Below are 14964 nucleotides of genomic sequence, written 5' to 3' on the forward strand. Positions count from 1 at the left end.
GGCCCAGATGAGGGAGGGACCGAGGACACTGTGTGTCAGGGCCTGTAGACTCCAGGCTGGTCAGGAAGGAAATGCATAGGAACGTGAGTGAGAGAGTACAGGTCCACTGGCCCTGCCTCCACCACCCGCTTGCTGTACTATCCAGGAAGGAGTAGCCTGGGAGAGCTTGCGGGAACCACTTGGGGCCTCCCTGGGCCTGCCCTGCCCCTATTCCTCTTCCTCCCAGAGAGCTTGGGCTGCAGGGATGGATGCAGCCTCTGCTTTACATCCCACCCCGTGGAGAAGCTCCCAGGGAAGCGGGGAGGGTCATGGCTGCCCAGGTAGGCCGGGCCAGTCCAAGGTGTCTTAAGGGCCTTGAGCTTCCCTACAGCCCTCTCTTCTGCCAGGATCGTTTCCAGGTCAGCCAGAGCATGCTTGTGGGACATGGTGGGGAAGGAAGGGGAGGGCTCTGCAACCACAGACTCCAGGATCTGGCTGTTTTGGGGTCTGGCCTGGGCCTGCTGGGCTCCTGGGGTTGCAGGACCAGGGTCTCCTTGGGTTTCCCTGGGCAGGCCCAGCCTGCTGAAGCATGCTTCGCCTCTCCTCTCCACAGCCAGCTCATTCATGCGCCCCAGGCAGGAGGCGGCCTCAGCTCACCAGCTCCCCGCTCTGTACTTCCTCGGTCCCTACCCCACCCTCTCTGGGCTCCCAGCATCCTTACCTGGCAGAGATTTTCCAAGCTGGGCCAGAAAGCAGCCCAATCCCAGCCTGTGGGCTGGGTTTTGGGTTCCAGACGTCAGGCCTATGGGGCTATGGGTCCCAGCCCTTCCCAGCCAGTGTGACTTCCCTACTATCAGGCAGGGCGTCTCTTCCACTGAGGTATGAAGCCCCATGTGGGAGGGAGGCCTGGAGTCCACCCTGGGAGGTGGGCGGCTCAGGTGGAATCTCAGCCCAGGGAGGGCAGGCCCACCCACGGCATTGGTCATTGCCGTGATGGGGAGGAGGCCAGGCCGCTCGAGGAAGGCCTTGAGGGATTATCAGGAGAAGAGGCCTGTTCCAACACAGCGGTGTGGTGGTGTGATGTGGTGGTGTGGCGTGGCAGGTAGGCCAGTGCCCCTTTCTGAACTGGGCCTCCCAGGGAGAGTGCCTCAGAGGAGCAGAGGCACATGCTGGGCTTGTCCATGGGCTTAGGCCACAATGGGAAGCCCCAGGTGGGAGTCCTTGTGGGAGTTGGGGAGGGTTCCCCCCTGTCTTGAACTTGTCTCACAGTTTTCCTCTGGCTCTGCCCATTCCCTCTGCTTTCAGAGGCCGGCTTCTTGCTGGGTGTGGAGAGGCAGAGGGAGCCGGTTGACTGGGGCTCCTGGGCTGGCCTCTGTGGGGTATCTAAGGGTTGGGATTCCCTCAGCTCTGACTCCTTACGGCATCTAGCATGGGACTCCATGTTGGGGAGGGCTCTTACGCTCAGAGGGCTGTTGCCATGGAGATGTGGAGCTTGGGGTGGGAGGGTGGCTACTGTCAGCCTGAGTCCCTCTGAGCAGGGCTCTTCCTGCTCACCTCTGGATTCTTGAGCGCCCATGGAGTGGGCCTCAGCCCACTGACCCGGGGCAGTCGCAGAAATGAGTGTACAGGGTATGCACCCTACAGGGAAGTGTCTGGTGGCTCTGCCAAGCTGTGAGCCCCTCAAGGTCAGGGACCAAGCCTCAGCATAGCCCAAGGTAGGGGTCTTGGTTTGGCGAGGCAGGGAGAGAATGATGGACTGAGCACTTGGACCATTGGAACCAGGAGCCAAAGGGCATAGGGCATTGGGGGTAGGAGGTCCATGTGGGCTAAGCCTGGAGTAGGTTTTTCACCAACCCCAGGGTTTGAGCCCTGGACACAAGCAGGGCTCAGCTTCTGCACCAGAGATGGTCTTAGCAGGCCCAGCCTGTCCTCATGCTTTTCCTCTGTCCCACCGTGGGGGCTGGGGGCTCTAGGAGGACACTGCTCTGTGCTGCTGACTTTGGAGAGACTTTACCTAACCCTAGAGCAGGTGTCATCTGCGGTGCTTTCCCTGTGATGCACTGAGGAAACAGGCTCAGAGGAGAACGATTTCCCCAGGGCCACAAAGCAGGGGAACAGCGGGCCCAGGTCTGGTCTGCGTTTGGGTGCCGGGTGGCATCAGCCCTGTGCTCTTTGTGCCTGTGTCGGAGCCAGTGACCTGGGCCCTGAGTCCCAGCATGGGGACCCCGATGGAGTGTGTGTCTTGGGTACTGTGCAGAGACTGCTGCATCCCTTCTGCTTCGAGACTCGCCTCGCCTCGCTGTCCTCATCTGTAAGATGGGAGCATCAGGGTCCCTGTGGCTCTCCCTCGTGTGGGGCTGCTGGTGTGGGACAGTGTATGAGGAAGGGCTGTTGGCAGTGGTATGCTGGATAAATGTTGGGGCAGAGTGACTGCTCAGTCTTGGACAAGGACCAGTGCAAAAGAGAGGGGAAATGGGAAAGCGCCCAGAACTGCAGACAGCTGCCTGGGTCAGGTGGGCTTTCCTTAGGTCTCTGAGACTTCTCAGGAGCCAAGCTGGCCCAGGCCCCGCAGGCTCACTTGCAAATATTAACCCCGGAGTGGCTCCTAATCCTCACCTTCTTGCTCTCTGAGAGGCTGAGCCCCCAGCCAGACTCCTGCAGTGGGGAGGAGGTTCCCACCAGTCTCTGTGACAGCCCTGCCCCCAGATCTGTCTTAAGACAGAAAGGAGAGAGAGTGGAGAGGAGTGGCTGCCTGCTGGAAGGGGCACGGCCGGGGCAGATGGGTGGGACATGGCAACCAGCTTGACCCGGGCTGCGGGGGCCCAGCCTGACACACCTACTGCCACCCCAGGTCCCATCTGATGCCAAGGCTGAAGGAGTCTCGCTCCCACGAGTCCCTGCTCAGCCCCAGCAGTGCGGTGGAGGCGCTGGACCTCAGCATGGAGGAAGAGGTGGTCATCAAGCCCGTGCACAGCAGCATCCTTGGCCAGGACTACTGCTTCGAGGTGGGTCCCATCACAGGGGTTGGGGTGGACACCCCATCCTCTCCTGGCCTGGCTGGTCTCCTCCAGAGATCCTCCTGGAGTCCAGTCTGCTGTGGCCTCAGCAGGGGCCAGGGTCTTGGGGATAGTGGCCAGGCTCTTGGGGACAGTGGCTAGTATTTACCGATAGCTTTCAGCTCCTAAGACACCTGGTGGAGCTGGGGTGGAGGCTGTCCTTCCTCCTCTCTAGGTTCTCTGGAAATGGGCCAGCACCTGTTCTCCACGCTAGCATGAAGCTGCTGGGGCCCCCAGTGGATGACAGTGAGTAGGGGAAAAGCCTGAATTTCTTAAGCACCAGAGCCCATGTCTTAGAGCCTGCTTACCTCCCAAATGCAGTGTGGATAGCAGAGAGTCTCCCCTTGTCTGGGCCTGTTTCCCACTGTGAACAATGAGAGCCCAAATCTGTCCTGCCCTGGCATTCTGCGACCTGAGGTTTGAATGCAGAGAGCCAGTGACCCACCTGGGGATGACCTGTCCAGTCCCTCATAGGAAATGGGGGATCTGAGGCCCAGAGAAGGCACGAAGACATCAGAGGTCACACAGCAAGGCTGAGACCAAGCCGGGAGCAGGGTTACTATTGTTGCAGGTGTTCCTGGGAGTTCCTAATTGCTTCTGCAGTTATTCATATTGCTTCCTACCAGTTTCTGGGAAGATTCCTACCCCCAATAATCATGCATAACTAGGAGAGCTCTCTGGTAGAGGAATGAGCCTGGTAATGAAAAGCAGCCACTTGGGGACTAGTGTGACAATCTCCTGGCACCCCCAGCCCTGGGGAAAAAACAGAATGGTGCCTGGCACCTGCCCCATACCCTGTGCCCACTGGGGACCATTTCTGGTTCAGGACTCCTGGCCAAGCCAGGCTTGATCTGGGTTCTGACTTCCTTGCCAGGGATAGGGTGAAGATGGCCCTGTATGCTGGTTCACAGCAGGGGTTTCTGTGGAGGGCGCAGGCCCTCGAATGCCGTGTGAGGAGTGTGCTTCCCCTGCAGAGACCCGGGTCTGCTGCTGGGGACAGTGGGAACACACAGCAGGAATTGCCCGGACTGGCTCCCTTACCTGGAAGGAGATGTCTAAGCTGGACCAGAGGTTGAGTGAGAGTCAGACAGAGAGGGAAGGAGAAGGGTCAGGGACCGGGGACCCTAGGGCCTGGCACATCCAGACAGTCTGAGTCTCATTTCTCCAGTCTGGCATAAAAAATATTAGGCTTATATTACCATTGTTGTCACTGCTGCTTGACGGAAGAAAACCCTCAGAGTTGTCAGCTGAGGACTGAGGGGATTCTGGTACCTACCTTTAGTTGTCTCCTTGGTTCTTGTGGTTCCGCCTTTAGGGAAAGTACGCTCGGGTTAAGCATTGCCCTCTGACCTGGGCAAGGTCTTCGTTCCTTCCCTCTTCCCATCTCAGGGAGAGGGAGGTTAGAGTTAGGAAGATGCTTTCCTATTGGACAGAGGGCACTGAGGGACGAGTGAGGAGCCTGCTCGTGCAGGACGGGGCCACTCTCCGGCTGCTGACTTGCCCTGGGACAGTGGCTCTCAGTGTACCACCTGCAAAACATGAAGTAGAGGCGTCATATGAGCCTTGTCCTGGCTCCTTCCTGAAGCTGTGATGCAGACCTGATGGCCAGAGTCCCCTGAGCCTCCAAGGTCTTCTTCCATCACTGCCTGCCCTTGCTGTGGTCCCTTCCCTCATAACACTGTCTTGCCTGCTCCCCACAGGTGACGACGTCATCAGGAAGCAAGTGCTTTTCCTGCCGATCTGCAGCTGAGCGGGATAAGTGGATGGAGAACCTGCGGCGAGCAGTGCATCCCAACAAGGTAAGCCTGCGCCCCTCTCACCAAAGCATGGGGGATTGAAGGTAGGCTCAGATAGGAGGAAGCAAGAGAGACGATCTCTGTGGTGTGGGCTGGGATTGGGGGTGGTCAGCCTGCATGGAGGCAGGGCCCGAGTGGACAATATTGGTGGACTCTGAAAGAGACGTTTGAGTTGACCAGGTTGAGACAGGTGCTGTGTGTCTCTGTTTTCTAAGCTACACACTGAGGCTGGGCTTGGGGAAATGAGTGCTGGACCGTGGGGTCCTTCTGCTGGGACCCCTTGTCCCTACTCCCCAGCCCCTGGCTGAGTTCTGCTCATCTTCCCCTTCCACCTTAGATGTCTGCCCCTCCTCCAGGTGAGGACCCCTGTCCCAGGCTGGTACCCTCTGTGTTCCCACTGCCCCTGGGCTTCCCCATCAGGTCCTGGGAGCCCCCACTGTAATCCCTGCTTCTGTATCTCTCCCTAGCCGACTTGAGGGCTTGACCAAGTCCTGGTCACCATAGCCATCTCTTAAGTTACAGTACAGACCAGCATATTAAGGAAGAGTTAATAATGGCATAGCCTGTGATGTGTCAGGTGTTGTGCTGGCCTCTCTCAGTCTCGCCCTCTATGAGATGGGGGTTTTACCTTAGTGCCGTTTCGTAGACAAGCAACCCAAGGCTCCAGTTAAATCACTTGCCCAAGGTGAGTGAGCTTCTGTGAGGTCGACCAGAGATCCAGCCCTTGTCCATCATGCCCTGCCTCATCCTGACTCAGGGCCTAGGCACCCGCTGCCGCCTCCACCTTCAGAGCTCCTCTGGGTCTGAGGACTCTCTCAGGCTCTGAGCTGGTTGGGGGTTGCACGTGGCACCCCTAGCTGACCACCCTGGACCCCTGTGCACATACAGGACAACAGCCGGCGTGTGGAGCACATCCTGAAGCTGTGGGTGATCGAGGCCAAGGACCTGCCAGCCAAGAAGAAGTACCTGTGCGAGCTGTGCCTGGACGATGTGCTCTATGCCCGCACCACGGGCAAGCTCAAGACGGACAATGTTTTCTGGGGCGAGCACTTCGAGTTCCACAACTTGCCGCCTCTGCGCACGGTCACTGTCCACCTGTACCGGGAGACCGACAAGAAGAAGAAGAAGGAGCGCAACAGTTACCTGGGCCTGGTGAGCCTACCTGCTGCCTCAGTGGCCGGGCGGCAGTTCGTGGAGAAGTGGTACCCGGTGGTGACGCCCAACCCCAAGGGCGGCAAGGGCCCTGGACCCATGATCCGCATCAAGGCGCGCTACCAAACCATCACCATCCTGCCCATGGAGATGTACAAAGAGTTTGCTGAGCACATCACCAACCACTACCTGGGGCTGTGTGCAGCCCTCGAGCCCATCCTCAGTGCCAAGACCAAGGAGGAGATGGCATCTGCCCTGGTGCACATCCTGCAGAGCACGGGCAAGGTGAAGGTGCGTGCAGGCCCCTCGGCTCCTGACACAGGCTGGGCGGCAGTGCTGGGTTACCTGCCCTTCCTCATATCCGTACATTTCAGGCCTAACAGAGGCCTTGGAGGCACCGGTCACTACCAGAAGGGCTCCCTAACCCCAAAGTTCTGTCGTGGGTTGGGGGTTTTGTACTCCTGCTCTGTGGCTGGAGCTGATCACTGAGGCCTGTGTGGAGCCAGTGGATGGGATTGCAGCTGGTAGTGAGGGAGTGGGCTTGGGTTGAGGTGCCTTCCACCACTGCTGCACAGGATCGACCCCCTGAGGCGCCAGGGGAACAGGCCGGGTGGCCACGGCTCTCCCAGCACACAGGTCCGACAACGCCACCAGCCCCAGTGAGCCAAACACACGTCTCCTGTGGGGTATGGAGTTTGGCAGATCTCCCCAGCACGATGCACAGATGAGCCTCCCTCACAGCTCTACCTCACCCCACACTCTCACCCAGACACACAGATTCTCACACAGGTAGACACAGTCAAAATTGTACTATTCGAGGGTTAACCAGCCCCACCCCAGAGCCTCACAGAAGCAGGAATAATCTGAGACCCGCCCAGGCAAGTCCTAGTTCAGGGCCAGAGGTGCTCAATGTCCATCTCCATGACCCCTTTCACCTTCCGCTCCCGAAGATGGGCCCAGCAGCCCACCATGCAAGCCGTGCCTCGGCCCCACCTACCCGGTTTGGGGACAAATGGGCTCCTGGACCAGGGTGCCCCTAGGAAGGCAGTAGAGCATGGTCTGTGGGCCTCGAAGGCGACCTTCTCTCTTTACATTTGCCACCTGCCATTCAGGAAGCTGGCCAAAGAGGGTGGGAAAAAGGGGCTGGACTTGAGGCCTCTGCAGCGTGGATGGACCCTGGTGCTGGGCTAAGGACTGGGCCTCTGCCCTCTGGACAGTGGCGTGTTGTGAGCCAAGTGGCAGGTGGCTGAGGGGCACTCTGTGTCAAAGTCCTAGGCCCTTAGCCCTGGGTCAGGGAGGCACAGTTGGGAGCCATACCCCAGGGCAGAATCCAGGGCACAAGACTCGTGGAGGTCCCTCACCCTCTCACCTGTTCCTAGAGGCCCTGGAAGGGGAGGCCATGGCTGGAAGCCTCAGCAGCCTCTGCAGCCCCCCTCCCTCTTGCACTTGCTGTATGCTGCAAGTGCAGGGCTGGGGCGGGGACCTCCTCCCCATGGACCCGCGATGGGGAGCAGTTTTCCTCTGTAGTGCTCAGCTACCTCCTCCCTCACCTTCTCCCCCAGCCTTCAGACTTGGCTGGCTAGGCTGCACGTTGGGCCAGCTCTGGCTGCCCCGTCCTTAACATGCTGGTCAACACTGGGGACGTATGCTGGGAAACGGAATGAATCAAGGACCCATGGGCACCAGAGAGGGAGTGACGGGGGCTGCAGAGGCTGCATTATTTTCTGCAGTTGTGTCTGATGTTTCAGTACCTGGTTCCCAGGGCTGGGCTGGGGCTGGCCTGGGAAGCGGATTCCTCCCTGAAGCAGCCTGAAACGATATAGGTATGTCCAGGTGCTCGTGGAGGGAGGTGAAGTCAGGGCTGCAGCCAACCCCAAAGGCCCTCAGTGGGATTGGGGAGCAGTAGATAGAAGCATAGAAAGTAACTTGTGCTGCTGGGGTGACAGGTACCTAAGCCCCCACCCCTGGAATACTTGGGAACTAGCCCCTCTTCCATCTCCACGGCTAGAGGAGTAACGGAGTCTGGGAAGCAAGGGACTTGGACCAGATCTGGCCCCAGGTGGCTGTGTGGCCTTGGACAAGTCATTTTCCTGCTGTGTGTGCATTGGTTTCCCCCTTATTGGGTCCTGGCTCTCAGGAAGTTCTCATCCCAGCACTGGGGCCTGGCTCTCATTGCAGGAGTTCAGGAAGGCTGCAGTCCTCAGCGGGAGCCCTGGGGGAGCCCCAGGGGAGATGCACCTCTGACCCCCGCTTTAGTGTATTCAGAGAATGAGACCCTGGAGGTCGCCTGCTGGTCAGGAAGGGGTCCTCAGGCTACATGATCCCCAGGAAGCCAATGACAGCTTCCCCTTTGCCCCTGCTGTCCCTCTGTGCCTCTGCTGTGCACCCTGGGTTCCTGTGTCTAGATCTCAGTTCTGTTTTAAAGGACCCCAAGGTCGTGCATGTCGGAGTGAGGAATTTCTTGAGCACAGATGCCTGGGTCCACCCCTCCTGGGCACCTTGCAGGCTCTGTGCTAGGTGGCCCCCTGCCCTGACTGTCACCCTCCCTTGAAACTATGACAGTTTTTCCTATCTTCTTCCCCTCCCGCAAGCCACAGGTTAGTTGTGAGCACAAGGAGGTGGGGGCTTCTGAGGGAGGGTGTTAGTATCTGCATGGTTGCTAGAGTGGGGGGAAGGTGTGGGTTCGGGCTCCTGTGCTGGGGTTTTCCCACAACACTGTGTGTGGGACCTGATGGGCCTGGGGCTGCTACCCTGGATTGCCAGTGGGCAGTGGCGCCTCCACCTTCCCTCTCCAGCCAGTTGCACATCACTTCCTGCTCTCACCTGCCTGAGCATGGTGGCTCACGACCTCCCCAGGCAGTGGGGCTGCACAGAAGGCATCTGTGTCTGGTGTGGGAGCCCCCACCAGAGTCATAGGTGGATACTGATGGCCATTCTTACCATGAGACAGGGCAGCCTCATTTGTCCTCTTTGGCACTGATGGTGGGGGGAGAGGCGAGTCCTGCTGTGGTCACCAGGCCAGGCCTGATCAGGGCTGTACATGGAAATGAGTCCATTCTCTGTGGTGGTGGGGGCTTGTGGCTCACGTGGCATGCTCTCATTGAGGCTGCCTCCATCCATAGACCCGGCTCTACTGTCACCAATTCTAGGCTCCTGCCCTGGCTGGGGGCCCCTGCCATGCCCACACTCCCCAGCAGCCCCCAAAGGTGGGCACACTGTTCCTCTCCAGGACCCCCGCAGCTTGGTGATGGAACAGCCTCAAAATGCCAGGACTTTTCTGGCTAGGTCTGGAATCCTAGGGCCCTCCATGCCAGGCCAGCTCAGGTCCTGCTCTCCCCACCTCCTGCCTCCCCAGGACTTCCTGACAGACCTGATGATGTCAGAGGTGGACCGCTGCGGGGACAACGAGCACCTCATCTTCCGGGAGAACACACTGGCCACCAAGGCCATTGAGGAGTACCTCAAGCTAGTGGGCCAGAAGTACCTGCAGGACGCCCTAGGTAGGGAGTGGGCCAGCAGCAGGGCAGAGGGTGGGGCAGGGCCCGCCAGGTCCTCACTCCCCACTCCCTGCCCACTTGTCCATAGGTGAGTTCATCAAAGCGCTGTATGAGTCAGATGAGAACTGCGAAGTGGATCCCAGCAAGTGCTCGGCCGCTGACCTCCCAGAGCACCAGGGCAACCTCAAGATGTGCTGCGAGCTGGCCTTCTGCAAGATCATCAACTCCTACTGGTCAGTGCAGTGCCCAGGTCTCCCCACCCTGTCGCCTTCCCCATCCTGTCCTTCAGTGTCTGGCACCCGCAGTGTGCCTGATGCTGCCTGGCCCCTGAGTTGTACTGACTTGCCAGTCCCCTGGCCTAGTCCCTTTTGAGCTCTCAGGTGGGGCAGCGTTCAGCATGTTGCTGTGGTTTTGTGATGGAAAGAACCTGGACACACCAGTCTGCCGTCTCTGGTGATGAGGGAGCGCCCTTCATGTGCCGGGGGCTATTGTGGGTGCTTGGGCTGCAGCGGGAGTGAGACTGGCAGGCCCTGTGTGGGCCCCTACTTGGGGTGGGCGGATGGCTTCACCTGAGGCTCTTCACCTGTCCCTGGGAGCTAAGGTGCTCATGTCACAGCCTTGTGATGGGGCCAAGCAGGGGCACGTTGGGGGCCTGAGCACCAGGCAGGCCTCTTGCTGGGACTAGAGAATAAACAGAAAGGACTAGACTTTGAAGTAGAACGGGGTCTGCAGACTCTGCCAGCCCCAGAAAGCAGCAGGGCATGCAGCAGTGGGCTGCTTAGACAGGCCCCTCAGCAGGACCGGAATCAGTCCCGGAGAAACATGCGGTAAGGCCGACTTCACGGCCACCAGCTTGCTCCTGGGATATATGTGTGTGATGGCCAGCCAGCCTGGTGCCGAGTATAGCCTCGTTCTGTGGTGGCACACAGGACTGTCCGGGAGGGCCTTGCTGTCAGCCCAGGCAGTGGGTTCATATTCACCCCAGAGAAGCTGCCCAGGTTTAACCTGTGTCCCCCTCCAGCTCAGGGCTTACAGCCTCCACCCACCCAAGCCTCCGTCCACAGCCTGTTCTGACACCACTCTCTCCCCGGCCTTACCTCACTCCTTGTTAGGTTCATCTCTTTCACTCACCTGCACCTTCACCTGCATACACTCCTGCCCTTCCTGCTCCGAGGCCACACCTGGTATCCTCGGTCGCAGCCCTGATCCCATCAGGATAGGGTTGTGCCTGTGCCTAAAACATTTCCTGTGAATGCTGGGGCACCCTGGGGGCAGGTGAGCCCACCAGCTCGGGACTGGGCACAAAGGAAGGCCAGGGAAGTGTTTGCTGCTCCCCAAGGACAAGAAAAGGCAGGGGGAATGGGCAGGGCCAGGAGGGTTGGCACCCAGGGCCTTAGCCCCTGGGCTATACAAGGTGCTTGCCTGGGCCAAATGGGCACCTCGAGATGGGCCACAAATGTGCAGCTTTCCACACCCCTGGACCGGTGGAGGAGAGCGACTGTAGGGCCTTGAACTCTGGGAACACACTTCCCATTCCCAGCTGGGCTGTGATTTCCCCCTCCCCCTCTTCCAGGGGGGCTGGGCATGTGACTCAGGGAAAACGTATTTGTGGACAGTGATTTTCCATTTCCTCTTTCTGGCATTTATCAGAGGCACCTCTCCATTCTGGACAAGGCCATTGATAGATGTCACCACTCAACACCTGCCCACTGTCCAGTTCTGTGCCGGGCACTGTGAGAGCCATGGCTAAAGGTGGCTCACCTTCATTCCCCGCTAGGTGTGCCCTTGATGGGTCAGCCAGCATGCATTGCGGGAGAGCCTGCTGAGCAGGCTGCTGGGCCTGTGGGGGAAGAAATTTCAAGTTGGTCAAGCCTGTTACAGCCTTGGGGTTTTAGCCTTACGATGGCTCTGTGAGCTTGGCAGGGCAGGCCTTGCTCTCAGTTTAGGGGAGAGAAAACCCAAGCTTTCCAGGAGGGCTAGGGCCTTGGTCAGATCACCCTGAGCTCATGGCAGAGCCAAGTGTAGACTGAGTTCACGGACCACTGGGGCCTGGCCTGCCCCAGGCTGGGAGATGCATCTTTTAGGGAAAAAAGATAAGAAACCCACTTAAGGGTTGGCCAGGTGGGCCTGACCATGGCAGGCCAGGATGCCCAGTGGAACCAGGAGCCCCATTGTCTAGGGCCAGCTCTGCCGACTTGCTCCATCACCCTGGGGCAGTCACTACCTCCCTTTCCCTCCCCATGTAGAGAATGGAGAGCTGTGTTCTCCCACCGTGTTCAGGGGTAGTCCCATCTTCTTGATCTTTCTGAGTTTTTGGGAAATCCCGGATTCCTATGACATTATTCAAGCAAAGGAAATTAGTCTCAAAGCCAGTGATGGGAACCCAAGGAATAGTGGTCTGTTCCTGTTTTCCTCACTTCCCCCTAGACCCAGATGCCTGCTGTTTGGGTTGAAAAATGAAGTAGACACTGGTGGAGAGGTGGGGAGGGCCCAGACCAGAAGCTGGAGAGGCGGTTCAGCAACTGGCCCTTGGCAGTTAATTCCGGTTAGGACGGAGAGCCAGCTCCTCATGCCTCCTCCCATCCCACCTGCCCGGCCCTTCACTGAGAACCCACTGCCCAGTGGGAGCCTGGGTCTCCCTACTCCTCCTCCTGCCTGGGCACTTGCTCCAGCCACCCTGTATTGACTGCTCTCCCCAGATGGCTGTGTCCTCAGAGCTCAGACAGCGGGGCTGACCTCACGCAGCTGGCGGGGTAGAGCCAAGGTTGGAATGCAGGTTCCTGCTCTGTGCACTCCTGTCCTGGGCCCCTGCCTGACAGCCAGGCCCACCTTTGTCTGTCCCTACACAGTGTCTTCCCACGGGAGTTGAAAGAGGTGTTTGCCTCGTGGAGGCAGGAGTGCAGCAGTCGTGGCCGGCCGGACATCAGTGAGCGGCTCATCAGCGCCTCCCTCTTCCTGCGCTTCCTCTGCCCAGCCATCATGTCGCCCTCACTCTTCAACCTGCTGCAGGAGTACCCTGATGACCGCACTGCCCGCACCCTCACCCTCATCGCCAAGGTCACCCAGAACCTGGCCAACTTCGCCAAGTGAGTGCCTCCTCCCTCACCAGGCAGAGTTGGGCAGGGCTGGTGTCCACAGGGCAGGCCCTGGGGGTGTTTCTGCCCCCAAGCTGAGCAGAGACCATAAACAGGCCCTGGTTTTGTCCCTGTCATCCTCAGTCCTTCTCCTTCCCGCTTTTTAAAAAATAAAATCTCCACACCCTATCCTTCTACTCAAGGTATATGTCATTTTGGCATGTTTCTTAATTTTTAAAGGTGACAACATGAGACATTTTTTTCCTTCTGCTTTTTTGAATTAATGTATTATTATAAGGATTCTCACATATCCCTTAACATTCATTAAGCCCTGTTTTGAAATAAATGACTAATATTCCTCCAAGGGGGACTGGCCCATATTTCCTTAACCCATTCCGTGTGCTTGGGCACTTGGGTTGGGCACCACCATCCTGGTGTCAGGCTATTAGGATGTCTTTCTTTGCTGATAAAGCACTATTGGTGTTTTCGGCTGCATCCTTAGAGCAAGTGGGCAGAAATAGAAGGGCTGGGTCGTCTCACTGTTGTTCATTCTCAAAACGTGGATTGAGCCCCATCCTGGGGCCATCTGTGTGCTGGGCTCTGACGGCACCAAGATGAATCAGCCCTGGTGGCGCTCAGCACTTCAGCCAGGGAGACGTGTGGAATGAGCAGGAGAGCAGTGATAGACACACACGAGCCTCTTAGGAGGGCTCTCAGCTTGTTGGGAGAGGAGACAGGAAAGCCTCCAGGGTGACATGATCCCCCAACTGCATGTCAGGGTGAGGCGTTCATTGTCTCAAGAGGAGCAGAGGCTGGGCATCCCAGGGAGGGCCACGCACTGTGCCAGGTCAGGAGAAGTGGGCGATGAGACCTAAGAGGACAGCAGGGACCTGAAGGCCAGACAGGGCTGTGGGAGCCACCAGAGGGTTTTAAACAAGGGAGAGGTTGGCCTTCCTCTGTTCTGGATCCTGAAAAGCTCACCCTGACAGCAGTGGGCAGATGGGTTGGAGGGAGCAGGATGGTAGCCAGGAGACGTGAAAGGAGAGCATAGCTGTGGTTCCAGCAACAATAGCAGAAAATTCGCAGGGAGGGGAGCGGGTACAGGAGGCAGTGGCTGCAAGGGACAAGGTTAGGGGTGATTACAAGGCAAAATCAGTGGGCCGTGCCATTTGGGAATGAGGAAGAGGGAGGAGTTGACAACTGCCAGAGATTCTGTCTCTGGTGTATCTGTATGGGTAGTGGGGTCTCCACTTAGGGTAGGGAGCTCAGGAGGAGGGCATGGGTTTGGGTGATGATGATGACTTCAGGTGTGGCAGGCTGAGTAGGAGGGACTCCCAGGGGAGGTGCCTGCGGATATATTAATACATGCCTGAAAGCTCATTGGGAGACCTGGGTTGAGCAGGGATTGAGCATCATCTGCATACTAGGGCAGTGAAACTTGGAGGAAAAGCGGAAGGACACTGTTAACAGGCAGTGTATGGGGGACACAGAACATTCCAGGTCCTGAGATAAAAGGTTCAGAAAAGGATCGCTGGACTTACCATGAGCAAGGAGGGCCCTGGTGACCTGGGTCAGAGCATATTCAGCTGACTTGGGGAGTGAATGGAGTGGGAGCCTGCCATAGTGGGGAAAGCGGGTGGTGGTGTCCCAGTGGAGGGAGTTCCTGGGCAGGGCCTGCCTGGGCCCAGTAGTGCTCACCCAACTGCCCTCTCTCCAGATTTGGCAGCAAGGAGGAATACATGTCCTTCATGAACCAGTTCCTAGAGCATGAGTGGACCAACATGCAGCGCTTCCTGCTGGAGATCTCCAACCCCGAGACCCTCTCCAATACAGCCGGCTTCGAGGGCTACATCGACCTGGGCCGTGAGCTCTCCAGCCTGCACTCACTGCTCTGGGAGGCCGTCAGCCAGCTGGAGCAGGTGCCTGTTGCCGTGGGGCGGAGGTGGGGCCAAAAGCTGCCATCAGGCTTTTAGTGTTCCCCCTTCCAGAGTAACCATGGAGGGCAGAGAGTTTGCCCATGTGGCATGATCAGGCCAGGTCCTGTCAGAACACACTGGGGATCTGTGGGCCCCATTTTCTCTGTGGGCAAATGCTGTGTTCACTCAGCAGTATCTGCCAAGGCTGCCCCACTCTGGGTACTAGGGCTGGGGTGTTCCGCATGCACTCAGCCTTTAGTGGACAAGCGCCACTGTGCTGCCTGCCAGAGCACGTGAGAAATAGAATTGGATCGTGAATCCGCCTGTATGAAGAAGATGACTCAAGACCCTGTACCTCCATTTGTCCAGCAGGAAGTCGAAAACCTTTCTAGGATTGCCCTTGACCATCAGTTGACAAGGTTACTCCCTAGACACCTCTGACACTGCTGCAGTCACCTGAAGTGAGCCCTCCCTAGCCCGAGACTTCACTGACC

The 14964-nt window shown here is 58.2% G+C and overlaps 1 protein-coding gene across 14 annotated transcripts in view; it reads left to right on the forward strand.

The window, feature by feature from the left end:
- The window catches only part of DAB2IP (DAB2 interacting protein), a 218262-nt gene that overhangs the window by 186972 nt on the left and 16326 nt on the right, over nucleotides 1-14964 (forward strand). For all 14 annotated transcript variants that reach the window (XM_063696732.1, XM_031014439.3, XM_055351829.2 and 11 more), the window contains 7 exons: nucleotides 2831-2984; nucleotides 4736-4834; nucleotides 5720-6274; nucleotides 9339-9483; nucleotides 9569-9713; nucleotides 12330-12566; nucleotides 14272-14473. In XM_063696732.1, the coding sequence (XP_063552802.1) occupies nucleotides 2831-2984; nucleotides 4736-4834; nucleotides 5720-6274; nucleotides 9339-9483; nucleotides 9569-9713; nucleotides 12330-12566; nucleotides 14272-14473 (1537 nt within the window). The remainder of the gene's footprint in view (nucleotides 1-2830; nucleotides 2985-4735; nucleotides 4835-5719; nucleotides 6275-9338; nucleotides 9484-9568; nucleotides 9714-12329; nucleotides 12567-14271; nucleotides 14474-14964) is intronic.

Source organism: Gorilla gorilla, chromosome 13 (assembly GCF_029281585.2).
Source record: "Gorilla gorilla gorilla isolate KB3781 chromosome 13, NHGRI_mGorGor1-v2.1_pri, whole genome shotgun sequence".
NCBI lineage: Eukaryota > Metazoa > Chordata > Mammalia > Primates > Hominidae > Gorilla > Gorilla gorilla.